At 36.2% G+C, this 17,273-nt stretch overlaps 1 protein-coding gene across 5 annotated transcripts in view; it reads left to right on the top strand.

The window, feature by feature from the left end:
- LOC112503800 (histidinol-phosphate aminotransferase, chloroplastic-like) overlaps positions 1-13,967 on the top strand; it is a 48,123-nt gene extending 34,156 nt beyond the window's left edge. For 3 of the 5 annotated variants that reach the window (XM_025107796.1, XM_025107795.1, XM_025107797.1), the window contains 4 exons: positions 866-1,020; positions 1,170-1,266; positions 1,648-1,757; positions 13,525-13,966. In XM_025107796.1, coding sequence (XP_024963564.1) covers positions 866-1,020; positions 1,170-1,266; positions 1,648-1,757; positions 13,525-13,705 — 543 coding nt within the window. In that variant the 3' untranslated portion in view covers positions 13,706-13,966. Of the gene's footprint in view, positions 1-865; positions 1,021-1,169; positions 1,267-1,647; positions 1,758-13,524 lie in introns of all 5 variants that reach the window. The other 2 variants (XM_025107798.1, XM_025107799.1) reach the window with 1 other exon arrangement.
- Positions 13,968-17,273: the final 3,306 nt, after the last annotated feature.

Below are 17,273 nucleotides of genomic sequence, written 5' to 3'. Positions count from 1 at the left end.
TTAATAGTATATGTTGACGACATAGTTCTTACAAGAACCATCATGAATAAATGAGGAGGCTCAAGATGTTACTATCCGTGAGTCCGAGATTAAAAGACGTGGACTTTCTAAAATATTTTCTAGTAATGGAAGTGGTCAGGAGCGGTCAAGGCATTGCGCTGCAAGAAACAATCAGTGGTAGCACGAAGCACTGCTGAGGCAGAGTTCCGAACTTTAGCCTTACACATCTGTGAAGGAATTTGGTTACAACGAATACTAAAAGAATTTAAGGCTGGAACCTCGGACTTCATCACGATCGTGTGCGACAACCGGTCAACAATTGCATTTGTCAAAAATCCAGTCAAGGAAGATCGTACCAAGCATGTGGAGATTGATAGAGACTTCATCTATGAGAAGATCAAAAACAAGGCAATCTTACCCACTCATGTTCATCCAAGCGACAAGCTGTTGATATGCTGACTAAGACTCTGTTTTGGCCCAACACTCAACTAAGTACCTTAATTGGTTTAGAAAATAAATATCGCTTATCATAATCTGTGTAAGCTGATGCTTACTTTCTTTGGGATCAATTACATAATTGTTGATTCTCTCTTTATTAGATAGAATCTATATCATCCTTTAGGGGCTGATTTATWGGAGCCCTGACAGATTTGCTTGTATATAAACATGTACATTGTATTCGAAAGAAATAGAAGCTTTTTCCTTACATCTCGAACAACTTCCGGAGTATGATTGAAGTATTTGTAAGTAATAAATGTTGGCGGAATCCATCTTAGATAAGGTTTCAAGTACAATTATCCTTTTTTAATGCAACACCAAGTATATAAATTCTACATTCCTTGGGATATTGATTTAAATCTTGTAGGTGTTTGAGGCATTAGGGGCATTGAAGTTTCCTTATATTTATCCTGACCCTGAAAGTCGTAGATTGCGTACTGCCCTTGCTAAGGATTCTGGCGTTGAATCTGACTATATTCTTGTAGGATGTGGGGCTGATGAGCTGATTGATCTCATTATGCGGTTAGTCATACAACTTCTTATGCCTAATTTCCATATAGTTTAGAGTTGCAGAATTTTATTAGTGTTCTGATTTATTATGCCAAAATCTGAATCTTCTTATTTATCTGCACACTTTATTTTCTTATGGGTTTGATTTCTTTATCTCACAGGTGTGTTCTAGATCCAGGCGACAGTATTGTTGATTGTCCTCCGACCTTTACAATGTATGAATTTGATGCAGCTGTCAATTGTGCACGTGTTATAAAGGGYAGGATTTAGTTCTCTGTTCTTCGTGTATCTCATCCATATTTGTTGGTTCAAAAATGTGTTTCTTCTTGTTTAAGGTTTTAACATTGATATTGTGATGTATTTATCTATTATTTGATAACTCTAACATGTACATGGCCATCTTCTTTTTGACACCTCTTGCATGTACTTTAACTTATACAACAATATGCTTTCATCCTACCTTCCTTTACCACCCCAATCTCTTCCATATATATATTTTTATTTTTAYTGTCTCATTGTGCCATATTTGGTCTAAATATTATGATTTGTGGGAGTGTATGTTGTATCTTTTTAATTCATTATATGGATATAATGTCAATTCTCTACTCAATTAACTATTGCTATCTCATTGGTTGAGCAGTACCTCGGAAGGTAGACTTTAGCTTGGATGTACWAAGGATTGCGGAAGTCATTGAGCATGAGAAACCGAAGATCATTTTTTTAACTTCTCCCAACAATCCAGATGGGAGGTAATCAATGTCTGTTGTGAGTTTTGCATTTCAAATCTTGGTCGTACTTCTTTTTGCTTGAAAGGTGCTCCATTAATTAACTAGCTCTATTATTGGATTGACTAGCCAACCAGGGATAAGAAAAGAAAAGTGAAAAATTGCTATTATCACCTTATCTTTTTTGTTTTCAACTTGGATTTGGATATGTGTCTGCTAATCATGAATCACCAACAATTATAGTTTTTTTTAGTCATACTTTTTCTGAGCCTCTAAGTATGTCTTGGCCAAAGGGGATTTGCATTCAAATTCCAAGCCCTTGTTTAGTTGTCTACATGCTCTAACATAGTGATCTGGTGCCTAGTCATCTTGGATTCATGTTTGATCAGTAGAATTTGTTCCATTATCTACATTCACCCAAGCCACCTATATGACCTTTCATCAGCCTGGCACAAAACGTGAAGAAAATAACCAATCAGGTGATCTAGACTTGGATAATTTTTGTGACTAACTGTTGGGTTTGGYAGAGCTCCCCAGACTTCATAGACTCGGGTTACTACTAAAGTTAGTTTGATGAATATTCCTCTTCATGCTACGTAAGTGTGCTATAAGTTATTGCGAGAGAATTATTCCCATACCATCCTAAATTTGTCTTTGTGGCAATCATTCTAATMTGTYTTTGTTATACATAGTTGGCAATCCATTTATCTTTACAGGGGTTTCTATTTGATTAAGAAAATATCTCTCATGTTTTACATATACCTGAATTCAAGTATAACCACTAATAGTTCTTATTCTTATTCAAATAATAAGCTGAATTTATCTATTTTCTCTTTGTAATTGTTACAGAATGTTAAAGATATTGGTTTTTATTCACAAGATTCATTTTGTTTTTTCATGGCATGGTTACACTGAAGTAGTCACTAACAACGTAGGCTATGCTATATTTTGTATTYCCGCAAAAGGCAAATGCAAGTGTACAATAGAAGGGCCAAGACTTGCATTATTGGATAAACAAGAATACAAGAGACAACAAATCACACAATTATCACTTGTATATATACATATCAATTGTACAACCGAAAAACCTAATGAAACAAAGATTGAAACAAATATAAATAGAACATAATCCAACAGATGAGACTCGTCAGAAAAGGTGCACTGCTTCAAAGAGACGCAATGCTTCACAGAGCAGTTTTGGCGGGAAGGACATAACGACCTTAACGATCAATAACCCCCAATAACGGTCACTTGAAGAATCCGTTAACCAACACTTAACTGAGATGTTTTAGCTTATATTTCAACATTCCCCCATAAGCTAAACATCACGAACACCCAAATCCTTTTTTAATTTCTCAAAGCTTCCACGTTGAAGGGATTTTGTGAATATGTCAGCAACTTGTTCCTTTGAATTTCAAAACAGAACATCGACTTCATTGCTTTGAATGAGTTCCCTAATGAAATGGAATTTGATTCTTATATGTTTGCTTTTACCATGATACACATGGTTTCTGGTCAAGGCAATTGCAGATTTGTTATCGCAATARATTTYTGTACTTRAATCTTGAGGAATACCCAATTCACCTAATATCGCTCTAAGCCATAGAGCTTGACAACCTGTAGACGACAAAGCCATATATTCGGCTTCTGTAGAAGATARAGCCACAACCTTCTGTTTCTTAGACTGCCATGAAACTACCCCAGAACCTAAACTAAAGGCATATCCTGTTGTGCTTCTACTATCCATGATACTTCCCCCATAGTCACTATAACTGAAGCCAATCAATTTAAACGAATGTGAGTGAGAATAGGTAATGCCATGGTTCAAGGTTCCTTTTACATACCTTAGAATACGTTTGGCAGCCTCCCAATGCTCTTTCTTAGGCTTTTCCATATACCTACTGATTAGACTAACAGAAAACATAATATCAGGCCTTGTTGCAGTGAGATACATAAGGCTACGATATAGAGTAGAGTCCACAACCACTCCATCCTTTCCTTTTGTAAGTTTCAATCCAAATTCCATTGGGGTAGTAGCAGAAATGCAGTCTTCCATATTAAACCTCATCAATAAATCTTTAGCATATTTCTTCTGAGATATAGAGATGCAATGATCTCCTTGAGATGCTTCAATCCCCAGAAAGTAGTGTAATAGTCCCAAATCTGTCATTTCAAAATTCTTCTTCATAGAGTCTTTGGACTCACTTATCATTTCAATGGAATTTCCTGTAAAAACCAGGTCATCACATATATGCAGACCAAAAGTAAGGCATTATCAGTTCTCTTTATGAAAAGGGTGTGTTCATAGTTGCATTTCTTGAAACCATGCTCAAAGAAATGACCTTCAATCCTACTATACTGGGCCCTTGGGCCTGTTTCAAACCATAAAGAGCTTTTTTAAGATGACATACCTTGTGTTCTTCACCTTTCCGTTTGTACCCACATGGTTGATCAATGTATATATTCTCCTCTAGGTAGCCATTTAAGAAGGCAGATTTGACATCCATTTGATGTACATACCAGTTGTGTTGAGCAGCATGGCCAGAATCAARCATATGGTTTGTAATCTGATGACAGGAGCAAATACCTCTTGATAGTTGATTCCATTATTRTTGTTTATAACCTTTTACAASTAATCTGGCTTTATGCTTATCCACTTCTCCTTTCTCATTAAACTTTGTTTTGTAAATCCATCTTACTCCTATGGATTTTTGTCTTTTAGGCAGATCTACCAACTCCCAAGTATTGTTCTTTTCAATAGACTTCATTTCGCAATCCATGGCATCCCTCCATTTCTTATCTAGACAAGCTTCCTCAAAGTGTATAGGATTTGCATCAGCAAATAAGGCAAAATCTGCAAGATCACTAATATTAATGGGTTGTCTATTGTCATAGATATCTCTTAAACTCCTAGTTTTTCTGTTAGGACCATTAGATGAAGATGAATCTTCAGAGTAGGCACCATCAGTGTTAGATGGTGTTTGGATAGGAGAGGTGGTTGAAGGCATTCGTCTAGGAGAGGTGGGGTCAATTTGATCAGAAGATACATCAGGATTACTTTGATCATGATGACTTTCATCCAGGATGCAACCTCCCCTATCATCATATGTSAGGCCAGTCCAAGCTTTATCCTCATCAAATATAACATCAGCTTTATCCAGGATCACCTTTTTAGTCAAAGGGTTGTAAAGTTTATAAGGCTTTAGTGTTATAACTATAGCCTACAAACACAGTTTTTTCAGATTTCTCATCCAACTTTCCTCTCATCTGTTTTGGTATGCGAGCATAGGCAACACATCTAAATGTTCTAAGATGGTTCACATTTGGTTTGAAAACCATTCCAGGCCTCTTGAGGTGTTTTATTCGAGAGTCTTTGTGAGTGATCTATTGATTAAATAAGCAGCACATGCAATTGCTTCTGCCCAAAAAATGTCAGGAAGGTTCTTACTTTTAAGCATACATCTACCCATTTCTACTAGTGTTCTGTTTTTCCTCTCTGCCACCCCATTCTGTTGGGGTGTGTAACTTGCAGTCAATTGGTGATGAATTCCATTATTCCTCAAATATTCTTCAAATTCATGYCCTAGGTATTCACCCCCACGATCAGTTCTTAAATTCTTGATTTTACACTCACTTTGTTTTTCTACCATGGCCTTGAAAGTGACAAAACAGTAAAAAGTCTCAGACTTTTCTGTAAGGAAATAGATCCACACTCYTCTACTATAATCATCTCTGAAGGTCAGAAAATWCCTACTACCTCCAAATGATGGAGKTCTCATAGGTCCACAAATGTTAGTGTGTACTAACTCTTAACTGTTATGAGGCACTCCARGTCTTGTCATGAGGAAATGCTTCCCTAGCTTGTTTTCCAAGGGTACAGTCTTCACAGACTTGATCTAAGGAAGTGACAGGGGGTAATCCCTTCACCAATTCATGTTTATGCATGAGAAAGAGGGTGTTAAGATTTACATGGCCAAACCTTTTATGCCACRAAAGTGAAGTATCTTTAATAGTCATGGTTAAAGACAGAAAGTTCCATCATCAAACTTAACAGGGAACATCTTATTACTAGTCATAGTGACTCTACCAATTAATGAATTGTTGGATTCTGTAATTTCACAACCACCATTTTTGAAGAATAGTCTATATCCTTTAAGCATAAGTTGTCCTACACTYGATAAGTTATGTTTAAGTCCAGGGACATAGAACACATCAGAAATCCTTTTGTTCTTATCTCTGATTTTGATTGAGATCTCTCCATTTCCACATCCACTAAGTTTTTTATCATCACCAGTCCTTACATCTTTCTTTTTTGATTCTTCTAAGCTTATAARCAGGTCTTTGTTACCTGTCATMTRATTACTACACCCACTATCAAGATACCAAAGATCACTCATAGTTTTTTTCTTGAACACTAAGCACCATAAACATGGACTCATCATTGTGGTTGTCGTCTTTGTGAATGAAACTAGAGGTTTTACCCTCTTCAGCTATTCTTTTTCTACAAAATTTTATTGTGTGACCCAATTTCTCACAATAAAAGCACTTAATTTGGGAGTAAGGCTTACCTCTGCCTTTGCCTTTGAAGTTTCCTGAACTTTGTTCTTCTTTGCCTATATCAATGCTCTTCTGTCTTTCARTTGTACTTGACTCCCAAGAAGACTGAGTTTGAAAAGCATGTTCCATCATGGRTGTATCGAACTGCTTCATGCGTAATTCATGAGATTGTAATGTGCCTAAGAGGGCTTCCAAGGAGAAATTTGATAAATCTTCAGACTCCTCTATAGCTACCACTACATATTCAAATTTTCTGGTGAGGCTGCGTAGGATTTTCTGAACCACCCTTCTATCATTTATGCTTTCTCCATTTAGTCTCATTTGATTCAATAGGACAATCCCTCTAGTGGAATATTCCTCTGCAGTCTCAGTTTCCTTCATTTTACGGCTGCCAAACTCACATCTCAAGGTTTGTAACCTTACTGTCTTCACCTTTTCTTCTCCTCTATATGATTTGAATAACATCTCCCATGCCTCCTTGGCCGTTTGAGATGATGAAATTCTCTCAAAGATGTTGTCTTCAACTGCTTGATAGATCAAATACAGGGCTCTCTTGTCTCTTMTTTTTGTTCCGTTTAGGGCACTGGTTTGGTGGGATGTAAGAGCAGTCGGATATTTTCAGGTTCTGTGATCCCTTCTTCAATGAATGACCATAGATCCTGAGATTCAAACATAACCTTCATTTGGATACTCCAATGGAAGTAGTTTCTTCCATTTAGTTTAGGTAATTGTGTYTGCGATGGCTGGAGAATATTTTGAGAGGTTGAAGCCATACGTATTATGGCTCTGATACCAATTTATTGGATAAACCAGAATATAAGAGACAACAAATCACACAATTATCACATGTATACATATGAACAGATTGTCAATTGTACAACCGAAAAACCTAACGAAACAAAGATTGAAACAAATATAAATAGAACATAATCCAACAGATGAGACTCTTCAGAAATGGTGCACTGCTTCAAAGAGATGCAACGCTTCACAAAGCAGTTTTGGCGGGAAGGACATAAYGACCTTAACGATCAATAACCCCCAATAACGGTCACTTGAAGAATCCGTTAACCAACACTTAACTAAGATATTTTAGGCATACCCATGCATTTTTGAGGTGATGACAGTACATGCTATGTTACAGCGGTCAGAATACTAAATCGTGAAGCGCTTGTCGTGATGGTAAAGCGGTAAAAAAATAGCGGTTCATATAACAACTAAAATTAAAGATAAATATATATAACACATATGTATGCATACATAATTTAACGTATTATATATTTTCAGTAAAAAACTTCAGCATCAAAACATCAACTTAAACAAGTGAGTTTCATACAAACAGTAATGGAAGTGTTCATGAATATAGAATTGATGAACCAGAGGTAAGGGTTTTTGTATTGAATTGAAGAGCTTAAAAATGAGTATACAAAGATCTCTTATTTATTGCCAAAACCTAATACATTGGCCTTTTTTCACGGAAAGATAAAAATACYCAATCACTCAACTAACCTTGAGTTGCTCAATGGTTATCTGGAATCAGCTAGACTAGAGACTTTTGAATTTCTACAGTGTCTCTAGTGTTTTGTTGTACTGAATGAATACATGATCATTCTACTTTTTTTGCAAAATATATTTCCTCTCCTTAGTGCAATTGAATTGATAAATTTTAAAATTTATTTCAGTTAGAGTTTTGTTGACAACTGCAAATCAATGTATGTCAAAATTATAAAGGATTTGAGTGTTTATTTTTCTTATTTTGTCATGTCTTGTTATATAAGTAGGGGTCATTTAGTATTCAAATGATATATGAATCATTTGTTATTCAAATAGGGGTCAAATTTCATTTTCCAACAAAATCATTTCTTTTAGAAATAGTATATATATATACACACACAGTTACACACAACTCAAATATGTTGCAAGTACAGGCCTCTAATGCAGCAACCAATAATACTTTKATAGAGGCGGKAGAAGGCTTTAAAGCTTGAGTCGTGAGGGAGAAGTTTTTAGGTCTGGGKATTCATAGAGAAAGAGGCTTGAATTTATAAGAACTGGGTATTTATAGAGAAAGAAGCTTGAATTTATAAGAACTGGGTATTTAATATTAGGGTTTGACTTATATCATCTATTTAATAACCCTAGGAGATAAGAAGATGAGAAAAYTTATTTAACATTAGGGTTTGAATAGATATTTAAGAACTCTTTATGAGGCATGCCTAGGCCCACAAGGCGCAGGGCCTTAGTGAATATGCCTAGCCTCAACCTCAAAAAAGCCCAAGATCTTGAGCCTTATGAGCTTTAGAGTCTAGGCGTGCCTCAGAGTGCTTTTAACTACTATGTCTGTGGCCGTAGGAAGCTTGGGTATATTACAGGTGACCCTACACCTCCTTCAACAGATTCTCTCCATAAGGTATGGTAGGTTGAGAATTCAATTGTTCTTRCTTGGCTTTTTAACTCCTTGGACCCCAAATCAACGTATATACTCTGATCTCGGTAATGCCTTTCGGATCTCGGTAATGCCTCTCAGATCTTTAAGGGGGCTTTTTGGTTTGCAAGATTCCAATAAAATCTGATGGAATTGTAATGGTCAATTTCGTTGACCAAATTCCATTCCATCGTTTGGTTTGGCCGTCGAATGGAACTAAATTCCATCAACCATGGATTTCATCATTCCATCGTAGTGAGGAAGGAATTGGATACCATCCTGCCCAATATTCTTAAAATTACAAAATTGGCCTTACTAAACCCTCGAGTGATTAAAACATGTACCTCCCTCGTTCATGTTTTTCACAAACTCAAACACAATTTTCACAGATTTCCCTCAATCTCGCTAAGGATTTGATTCTCCTTCATGCATACATGCATCGTAATGGATTTTGCTTTTATAGTCGATTTTTTTGTTTGTTTTACCGTAATYGAATTTTCTACTTCTATAGTTTTGCTCCAAAATCGATTTTTTAATGAACAAGTTCTAGTTTGTTTCTATTCGATTTTTTTTTTTTTGCTTCAAAAATCGATTTTGCTATTATAAAAACAAGTTCTTGTTGGTTTGTGTTCGCTTTTTCTACTTCGAAAATCGATTTTGCCTYATGTAATAAAAATCAATTTGCTTTTGTTAATAAAAATCGATTTGCTTATGTTAATTTACTTCAAAATCGATTTGCTTTWGTTAATTTATTGATGTTAATAGCACTACCTCAAACTCCTATTAGAAATTAATCCAATGCATAACTTGTGGCATATTTTTTTTGATATTTCTATAGTGGAAATGGTACAATCATTTATAATATATTGTTAAATTTTTTATTGTTTGTACTTGAAAAATAAATAACTATCAGAGAAAGGGTATTTTAGTCATTTTTCATTATTCCATTCCAATTCTTTTGTAAACCGAACAGACATATTCCAATTCATTTGACAGATTACATTCTATTTCTTGCCAACCAAACACTTTGAAATAAATTCCTGAAATAAATAAAGAATTTTGTCACTGTCAAAAATGATAAGTTTCCATTCCTTCTAGATTCCAATTCCTTTTGACAGATTCCATTCCTTCAAAAACTTTTATGCGAACCAAACAGCCCCTAAGATTCATACCAAACTCAAAGAAATTAAAGAAGGAAATAACATTGTCACCCTTCATTTCTCTGACCTACAAGACATGTGGCAAGAACTCCACTTGTATCTCAAAACGACACCTCTATGCACCGATTGTAGCATTGAATAAAGACAACAGCTTGAAATGGAAGGAGTCCTCTACTACCTGACCGGGTTGGACAACAATCTTGATGCCTTTTCTGAAGTTCGTCATGATGAAACACGTCGTTGGGTCATGCTTACTACCTCAGAGGCTCGAAATTCTTAAGGGGTGGAKATCTCTACTCTTGCTTCAATGTYTKTCCTTGTATTCTAATTTCAAACGGGTCTAACTTTTATCATTGACCAAATCGCAACGGGTTCTAAACCACTTGCTAGGAACTTTGGAAAGCGCCAACTGGGCTCYATATCTCCCTAACGAAAGAAAGGCCGATCAAACTCATGCAAGTAGCAACACTAGTACATCAACAAACMTCCCCTCACCCTCCTTCRGTTTGGAACAAATTGAGCATCTGTACACACTTTCTAATGCATTATTTGTGAATTCTAGAAGTACTTGAAGTTTCACATTATCTTGGATAATTGATTCAGGTGTTTCCAATCATATGGAAGGTTTTTATCATTTATTTGATTCGTACAATCCTTGTTCTAACAACTCTTTCATTGTTGTAATTGGTGCAATTAGATTATCTGCATATCTAATTCTTAAATTTGTCTTTTATTTTCCTTATACAAAGTATAAGTTGATCTCGGTCAACAAATTGACTACTGATAAGCATTGTCTTGCCAAAGTTTTGCTCACCTTTTGTCAAATTTAGGATCCATCTTCGAGGAGGATGATTAGAAGTGCTAGGGTTCATGGACTATTTTTTTCGAAGATCAACAACCAAGAAAACAACCTAGCGTATCTACTTCTGATTTCTTGTTTGGTTTTGAATTTAGTTTCAATTCCTAGCAAAGTTATGTTATGGCACTATTGAGTTTTGGGCAATTTTCCATACATAAAAGTATTTGTTTCCATCATCATTTGATAAAATTTATGTCTATTTACTATGCAATACTTTTCAACTTGCTAAACATACATGAACCTCATTTCCTCGTAATTCCTTACACCAGCCAACCCATTCTATCTAATCCACAATGCCTTATGGGGACCCTCAAAAGTTGGTACCTCTTATAGGAAATATTGGTTCATCATATCATTTGTAGATAATCACCCATGTACCGGTTAGGTTTAATTACTTCAGCACAAATCTGAAGCATGTCATGTCTTTCAAAACTTTCGCTGCATGATTCAAACAAAGTACCAAACATCCATTCGTATGTTATGAACGTATAATGGCACTAAATATTTCAATTTAGCTTTGGTCTTGTTTATCCCATGATGAAATTATCCATCAAAGCTCATCTGCTTATACACCCCAACAAAATGGTAGTGTCAAGAGAAAAATTATCATCTGGTAGAAATTGCCCGAGCCCTCATGTTTGCCATGTACGTGCCAAAGTACCTTTTTGGAGATGCCATTCTCACTGCCATCAACCTCATTAACACACCTTGTTGCATCYTTGCTTCCCACCCTAACATTTCCTCAAATAATCATCTCGCTAAAATCTTTGGTTGTGTGGCCTTTGTGTGTGTTCATTCTTAGGATCGTAGAAAGCTTGATCTTAATGCAATTAGGACGATCTTTTTGGATCATTCTTATACGAAAAAGGCTATTGATGTTGTTGTCCTCTCACATGAAAGACTTATGTCTCAAGGGATGCCAGTTTCTTTGAAAACATTCTCTATCCTCCAAACCAAGATCAACAACCTGAGATGCGTGATTATTTTAGAAGACAGAGAAATAATCAAGTCATGAATCCTCATTACGATCAAGAAACCAACACATAGATAGAACCATCATCTCTACCARGTAATCATCACTCAACTGTTGATGAAAATCTAAATATTCCTATAACATTAAAGAAAGGAACAGAGGTCATGCACTCGATATCCTATCTCTAATTTCATCTCTTATTCAAATATGTCATCTTCATTTAAAGCTTTCACCTCTAGTTTATTAGTTGTTGTGATCCCTAGTAACATTAAAGAARCCCTAATATTRTTGAATAGAGAGCAACCCTTCTTGAAGAAATGAGAGCACTCAAACAAATTAGGACTACGAAGTTAGTGGAATCGCCACATGATAAAATGGTGGTAGGATGCAATTGGTGTTTGAAGTCAAGTACAATGCTAATGGGTTCTGTAGGAAGGGACAAAGCTTGGTTAGTCGCAAAAGGGTTTACGCAAACTTATAGAATTGACCATACTGAGACCTTTGGCCCAGTTGCCAAACTCAACACTATTACGTCCAGTTTGGTTTGGATTGGATTTGAAGGGATTTGGAATTGAATTCCATTCTAATCCCATGTTTGGTTTGAAGGATTTCTCGGACTTGAAATCCCGAATAGAATTTTGAAATCCCACGAGGTTGGTTGGATATTTCATGGGATTTCATAGGATTTATATGTAATAATGTTTTAAAATGTGTTAAWAACATTTGTTTCGTAATAATCAATTAATAAGAAAGTAATTATTTTTCTAATCATTTATAAAGATGGAATTCAATTCTATTCCAAATTTAATATTCCAAATCCAAATCCATCGAATTCCAAATCTTTCCATGAAATCCAAATCCCTTAAAATTATTCCCTCAAACCAAATGCCCCCTTATAATTTTACTCTCTCTAGCAGGAAACTTGGACTGGGAATAGCATCACTATATGTAATTAATGTCTTTCTGACGTTGAACTTAAAGGAAGTCTATATGAGCCAACCACTTGGATTTGAAGAATCCCCAAGTGCGACACCTTTTTGCAAACTCAACAAGTCCTTGTATGGCCTAAAACAATCTCCTTGAGCATGGTTCAAACGTTTTTTCAAGGTAGTCAAGGGTCTCGGATATACACAAGACCTTAGTTGTATACTTTCCCTTTATTCGTTGATGTTGTTTCCTTTGTTCGTCTTGTATTCTCCTGTACATCATGTACGGCCATGATAGTAAGTCAGAATTATTCATGCCGTAGTTTGTGTGACTAACTTTTACCAATTATTTCCAAGATTAGTTTAGAGAGCTGTATACTACATATATGAGCTTGACGGATCAATAAAAAGATATCTCTAGACATGTCATGAAATTGGCTTTCTGCATTGAGCTACTATACCTTCTCCAGGACCAATGCTATTGCAAAGGGTTCATGTTCATCAAAATGAGCATCGGAGCACCAAAGTTTCTAAACTAAATGAAGTATTAGGCCGTAGTTCTATTTTCCTTCACCTTGTAATTGATTACTTGGTTATTGGCTTATTTATGACCCTGCAAGATTTAACCTGTTATTGTTCAAGCGAGAATATTTGATGAATATTCCTCTTCATGTTGCTTAATAACGCATCAGGTTATAGGCGTTGTCTTGAGATTCTTTTTCATGGCTCAGATATGTGCTAGCCGTTTCCTTGTGTAAATTCTTTGAGCTTTACATAGGAACTTTTAAATGTTGTTTTTAATTAAATTCCCTAGGCTTGTTTGTAATTTTACTTTTATTCTGCACATCTTGATGTTGCTATTGTAAAATGGTCTTGTCATATATTCCTTGGCAGTGTGGTCAGTGAAGATGTTTTATTGAAGATACTTAATCTACCGATACTTGTTGTACTGGATGAAGCATACATTGAATTTTCTGGACTTGATTCCAAAATGGGATGGGTGAAGAAGCATGAGAATCTTATTGTTCTTCGGACGTTTAGCAAAAGAGCAGGTATATTTGAGATTTTCCTTTAACCTTGTTTCCATAATCATGTGTGACAGAATGTTAGAACCATTGAGCTTCGAGTATGTGAATTTAGTTATTTGATTATGGTAATTTTTTAAAATATTGGTAACTTTTCTAAGTTAGGCAAACATATGATAAATATGTTGCTGCATGGTGAACATGTTGTTTAGGTTATCTTTTGAACCATGCTATCAAATCAACTTGAATGGTTGTTAGTCTTTATTATTACCTTTGTAAGTAAGCAACAACGAGGTGATGCATTATGTGTTCATTTATCAAGATTTAATTTGTTTGTGTACGGACATGTCATATATAAACGACCTTATTGTCAACATACTTAAGAATATTTTTTTAATCTTATTATCTGATCATATACAATGATTGAAGAACAATTCATAATATTTTGAAGTGCCATAAATTGTGGATAGCCAATGATGTACTCTTATACACAAATTAGAAGAATGCTTAGGATTGCATATGATTCTCACTAGTAAAATTGGTGAATTATGAATACAAGAAGGTAATCCAGCATTCAAGAGGCTGGGCTCTCCCAACGCTCACGCCAATTTAATCACCAAAACAGAATCCTTCTCCCACACCTACTCACATCGGCGGCGGCAGTGACGGTGGCGATGATGACGTAGGAGATGGCGGCAGCGGTGGCTCAAGATGGCCGTCAAGTAACGTACCCCTTCCCCTCAAGTCTCGATCCTCTTTTCTGTCTGTTCTCTTTTTTTTCCCTTCCTCGATATTTTCTCTCTGCTTGTATCTTCGATTTCTCTGCACTCACATCCAACTTCTTGGTATTCCACAAACTTGATACTACTACGATGCACCACTTTAATCTTCTCCTCCACAGTCGATCTGAATTGCCTCARCAGCATCAATTTGAGATCATCCCRTCTCCTCACCGRTCCATGACTATTCTCCYAACGAAACCAGCGGAGAGCAATGCCCTCAAACGCAAGGATCGGTACTTCARTMTTTTCTTCATCAYTCAATTTGTTCACCRTGAAACACTGTTCCGCCCTCGATATCCAACCATCCAAATTGGTTCCATCGAAATCGGAATCTCCAATCTCTTTCCCCTAGCTACATAAAACAGACACCCATCAGACTTACCTCCTCGTTCTCCTGTATGCTGCTCGATGTAAACACATCGTTTTTTTTTCTGTTCGACAATTCAATAGATTGATATGAATTTTGTAAAGATGCAGTTTTTTCAGTCACTCTAGCCTCTTTCGGAATATTTATAGCGTTTTTTTATATATAAACCTGTTTATTCATCTTTTCAAAATTTGGACTTAATTAATTAATTTGCTAAAATGGGTCCTAAGAGATATTTTTCTGACAAAAAAAGGGTATATATGATTGGTCATATAATTGGGGTTACATAGATGCCTTTTATGGAACATTCTTAACTGTGAGGATGAGAAAATTGGCCGAATTCGCTAATTTTTTTGATAGACGACTAATTGATGGAATTCCAAATGGAGCTGGTCTTATGAGTTTCTTCGAGGTATCAGATTGTTCGCTCTGTCCAGCTTGTCCTCCTGCAWTTTAATTAAACTATCCAATTGCTTCTTGATTGTCTGCATATCGTTCTTCAATGAGCCAAGTACAGATCGCACATTTCTTGAGCTCTCTCCCATTTCATCCACATGAGTCGTGATGCTTCTGGTTATCGTCCCCATTCAAACCTAGCTCTTGATAGCAATTAGTGTACTCCTATACACAAATTAGCAGAATGCTTTGGATTGCCTATGATTCCCACTAGTAAAATTGATGAATACAAGAAGGTAAACCAGCATTTGAGAGGCTGGGCTCTCCCACGGCTCACGCCAATTTAATCACCAAAACAGAATACTTCCACTCCCAAAATTCTCTTACTAAAACTACTCCCCATTCTACCTCTTTACTCCTAGCGAAACTTCTAGAGTGTAACAGTACTGACTTTAGTAATTATTAGACATATGAGTCAGCCAAACACATCTATAAATTTATAAGGCCTCCAAGATTGGTATTCTTTCACCTTGCTTCTAATGATTGGTTGAGTGTTTCCTGTTAGATTCTTTGTGGTAAGTGATTCTCCTTCTGAAAGAAATGAGTTATTGTAGTTTGTTTATGGGTTATGAGTTGTAAATCCCTTCTTGAAACATTGTCCACWCTTGCATTGAAAATGTCATTCTTGAAACACTAATGATACTTGCTAGTTATGATAACCTTGGTTGGGTTTTGGTTATGTACATATATATTTTATAGATGTTAAGGTTTTGCTGTCTTGTTTTTTAAGTTGGCTCAAAGGCTCATATCTTCCCTATAAATTTTCTTTTATTCATTAATGGAGGAGTCACATATTTAAAACTATATTACATGGTATTAAGTTCATTTTTAGGTTTGTGGTCTCCAAGCTTCCCATATAAGTTGACCACCATTGCCACTGTCTATTGCATGGCTCAAGTTAATGGCTGTCTGTCGCTGTTGCCTTGGCTATGCTGCTCCCACATCAGTTGACTGCCTTGGCCTTCATCATCCTCAGACATCAGCCTACTATTTAGCCTATATGTGTCGCTTCTGTTCCTACCTTTAATAGAGGTGTATAACCTCGTTATGCCTCATCTTGGCTTACGTTTCTTAGTAAGATGTGTTYGACTAAGACACTATCTGGACRTGATGCCAAGCCTCGCCTTTGCTGCCTGGGGATCTTGCTTCACTGGAAGAGGAGGTCAAGGAGGATATTGAGAAAAGAAGTTTCAACTTCACTTTTGCAAGTGTTTGGCTTTTTAAAGTGGGATTGCTCTAATTACCCTTGAGGGATCCTTGTCTCCGCCTCTTCATCCAATATCGATTACTTCTCCTCTTTTGTGGGCTGACATGCCCACCACCTCTACTGGTCTTCCGTCTCTGTAATCTACCGGACTCTGAATACCCTTAGAGGATTGGTGTTTCCGACTTTTAGTGCTAAACATTATTAGGTACCTCATTTCCTTGCTCTATTTGCGCCTCATGGAAAAGTGATTTAAGAGCATGTGATCATACTAGTTGGGTTAACACCATCTCTATTTGATATTTCATCTTCGTATCATTCCTATGTTTGGCTAGATAGCTAATGGCTCCTTATGTTTCATTGAGGCGGCCCATAAACGTCTGAGGCGTCGCCTTTTCTTGTRTTGATGATGCATATGCCTTACAAGTGTGAGGCGGTGAAGAATTGGTGAAGCTGTGAAACGATGAAGATGCACCCGGTTTTTAATGGGGTAGCATTCTAGTGGGTTAGAGTCTAAGTGCATTAGAGTTTTAGTGCGTTGGACATTTAGTGGGTTATTGATACCTCTGTTATCCATCTGCACGTGGATATGTTTTCTTTAATTTAAATAAATGACTAAAACGGTCAAAACCCTACTATTATATTTTTATAACAAACAAAAATGGCAGCTCTCTTTTTCAGACCTTACGACTTTTCCTCATACAACCTCACAACTTCTTCTCTTCTCATTACAACCTGCTGCATTGGAGACTTGTACCAACTGTTACATACAAGTATTTTCTTTGAACCTGCTCCTACATTTATGTATA

The sequence above is a fragment of the Cynara cardunculus genome, unplaced genomic scaffold, assembly GCF_001531365.2.
Source record: "Cynara cardunculus var. scolymus isolate 2C unplaced genomic scaffold, CcrdV1 Un_Scaffold_3854, whole genome shotgun sequence".
Taxonomy (NCBI): Eukaryota; Viridiplantae; Streptophyta; class Magnoliopsida; order Asterales; family Asteraceae; genus Cynara; species Cynara cardunculus.
This window is presented reverse-complemented; position numbering and strand designations above follow the sequence as displayed.